Here is a 1,869-nt window from a genome sequence, read left to right as displayed (position 1 = left end):
TATACCTCGGTCAAAGATGTCATCCTCCAGTGTCCAGTTAGTAGGGTTCTCGGGTAAACCAGAAAATCTGCTTTTGACATCGCCACTGATCACATCAGTGGCCGGGCAGACCTTTCGTCACCGGTATATTTCATCACCTGCATGCCCTGTGAATCTGATGGGCCGTGACTTGCTGGTGAGATGTGGGGTCTCGGTTCTCTGCGGACCAGACGGACTGGTAGTGACCTTTCCAAATGGCTATTCCGTCAACTGTTCTATGACAATGATTCACTCTGGATCCCAAATGATGCTATCACCGGACACATCACCAATGGCAGAAGGACAGTGGGCAGATATATACTGGGGACTCCTCGAACCCGAAAACAGGCAGAACAACGGCATATAGTATTTATACAACCAATGGCGACCCTGTGTTCAGATGCTGCATCCCGATGCTCCTCCTGCAGATCCCCTCCATGTTACCCTATATTATGATAGAGATGATAATGAAATCTATCAGCATGCATTCTATCAGCACCTAGAAGGGACTCAATGGGATATTTCATCCAGTTGCATTCTGCTAGGGAAAGAAGGTGTGGCGGGTATTGTTGAACTAACTGCAGAACAGTTGGAATGGTATGAGATGTCTGAAGAAGCTATACCTCATGTCACATTGGCCGTGCATGCTGAATATCAGGCCAAGGATCTGGGACCTATGTCCAAACGCTTGATGGTTCTAATGGACTGGGTGTGGACTCAATATTCACCATCAGAGGAAGCCTACAGAATTATGTACAGAACAACTGACAAGGTACTGCTGGAACATAGGCAGATTGAAAGGTTTCATGGCAGGGAAAAAACAGACCATCCGCAGGCTGCAGCGATGCTTGATACTCTACCAGACACCTTGTGGTCAGCAGGTTCAACGGACGTTGGTCACTGCAAACACGTCACACCGATCACATTCGATTTAATAGACCACACTCCGATTTGGCAGAGACAATACTCACACAAACCAGAGACTGAAGCCGGCATTGCTGACACAATTGAAGGATTGTTAACAGCAGGGGTGCTAGAACCCTCCCAGTCTGCCTGGAACACTCCTATCTTACCTGTAGAGAAGCAGAATACAGGTAAATATAGGATGGCGCATGGTCTTAGACGGATCAATAGTGTCGTTTCTACTCCAACAGTTCCAGTTCCAAACCCTTACACTGCGATGTCTGTGCTGACCCCTGACCATAAGTGGTTCTCGTGCATTGATCTGGCTAACGCGTTCTTCTGTTTGCCCCTAGCTGACATTTTTTCGTACACTTACAAAGGCCAACAACTACTTAATACAAGGGTCCTGCAAGGGTTCATTTTGTCGCCTGGGGTGTTTAATCAGGTACTGAAACAGCAGCTGAAGAATCTGACGCTCCCAAAGGGGGTGGCATTGATCCAGTATGTGGATGACATTTTTTTGGCAGCAACCGACCATGTTTCTTGTTTGGAAGCCACAAAGTTGTTGCTGCTTCACCTGTATAGCGTCGGTTTCAAAGTTTCACGGGCTAAATTGCAATGCTGCAGACAAATGGTGATTTTTCTGGGTAGAGTTATTTCCGCTAAGGGTACAGGTGTGTCTCCCTCCCATAGAATCCTCCATTCTGCATCATACCAAACCAGTCACTGTAAAAGGAGAAAGTGAGGTCTGCAGATGCTGGAGATCAGAGCTGAAAATGTGTTGCTGGAAAAGCGCAGCAGGTCAGGCAGCATCCAGGGAACAGGAGAATCGACGTTTCGGGCATAAGCCCTTCTTCAGGAATCAGGAAAGTTTGTCCAGCACCGAAACGTCGATTCTCCTGTTCCCTGGATGCTGCCTGACCTGCTGCGCTTTTCCAGCAACACATT

At 47.6% G+C, this 1,869-nt stretch overlaps 1 protein-coding gene across 1 annotated transcript in view; it reads left to right on the top strand.

Moving 5' to 3' along the window:
* Positions 1 to 418: 418 nt before the first annotated feature.
* Positions 419 to 1,869, top strand: part of LOC122562405 — a 6,250-nt gene continuing 4,799 nt past the window's right edge. The window contains 1 exon segment of the mRNA XM_043715263.1: positions 419 to 1,595. Within this exon segment, the coding sequence (XP_043571198.1) occupies positions 419 to 1,595 (1,177 nt within the window).

Source organism: Chiloscyllium plagiosum, chromosome 25 (genome assembly GCF_004010195.1).
Source record: "Chiloscyllium plagiosum isolate BGI_BamShark_2017 chromosome 25, ASM401019v2, whole genome shotgun sequence".
NCBI lineage: Eukaryota > Metazoa > Chordata > Chondrichthyes > Orectolobiformes > Hemiscylliidae > Chiloscyllium > Chiloscyllium plagiosum.
The sequence above is the reverse complement of the archived record's forward strand: the minus strand, read 5'-3'. Positions and strand labels throughout refer to the sequence as shown.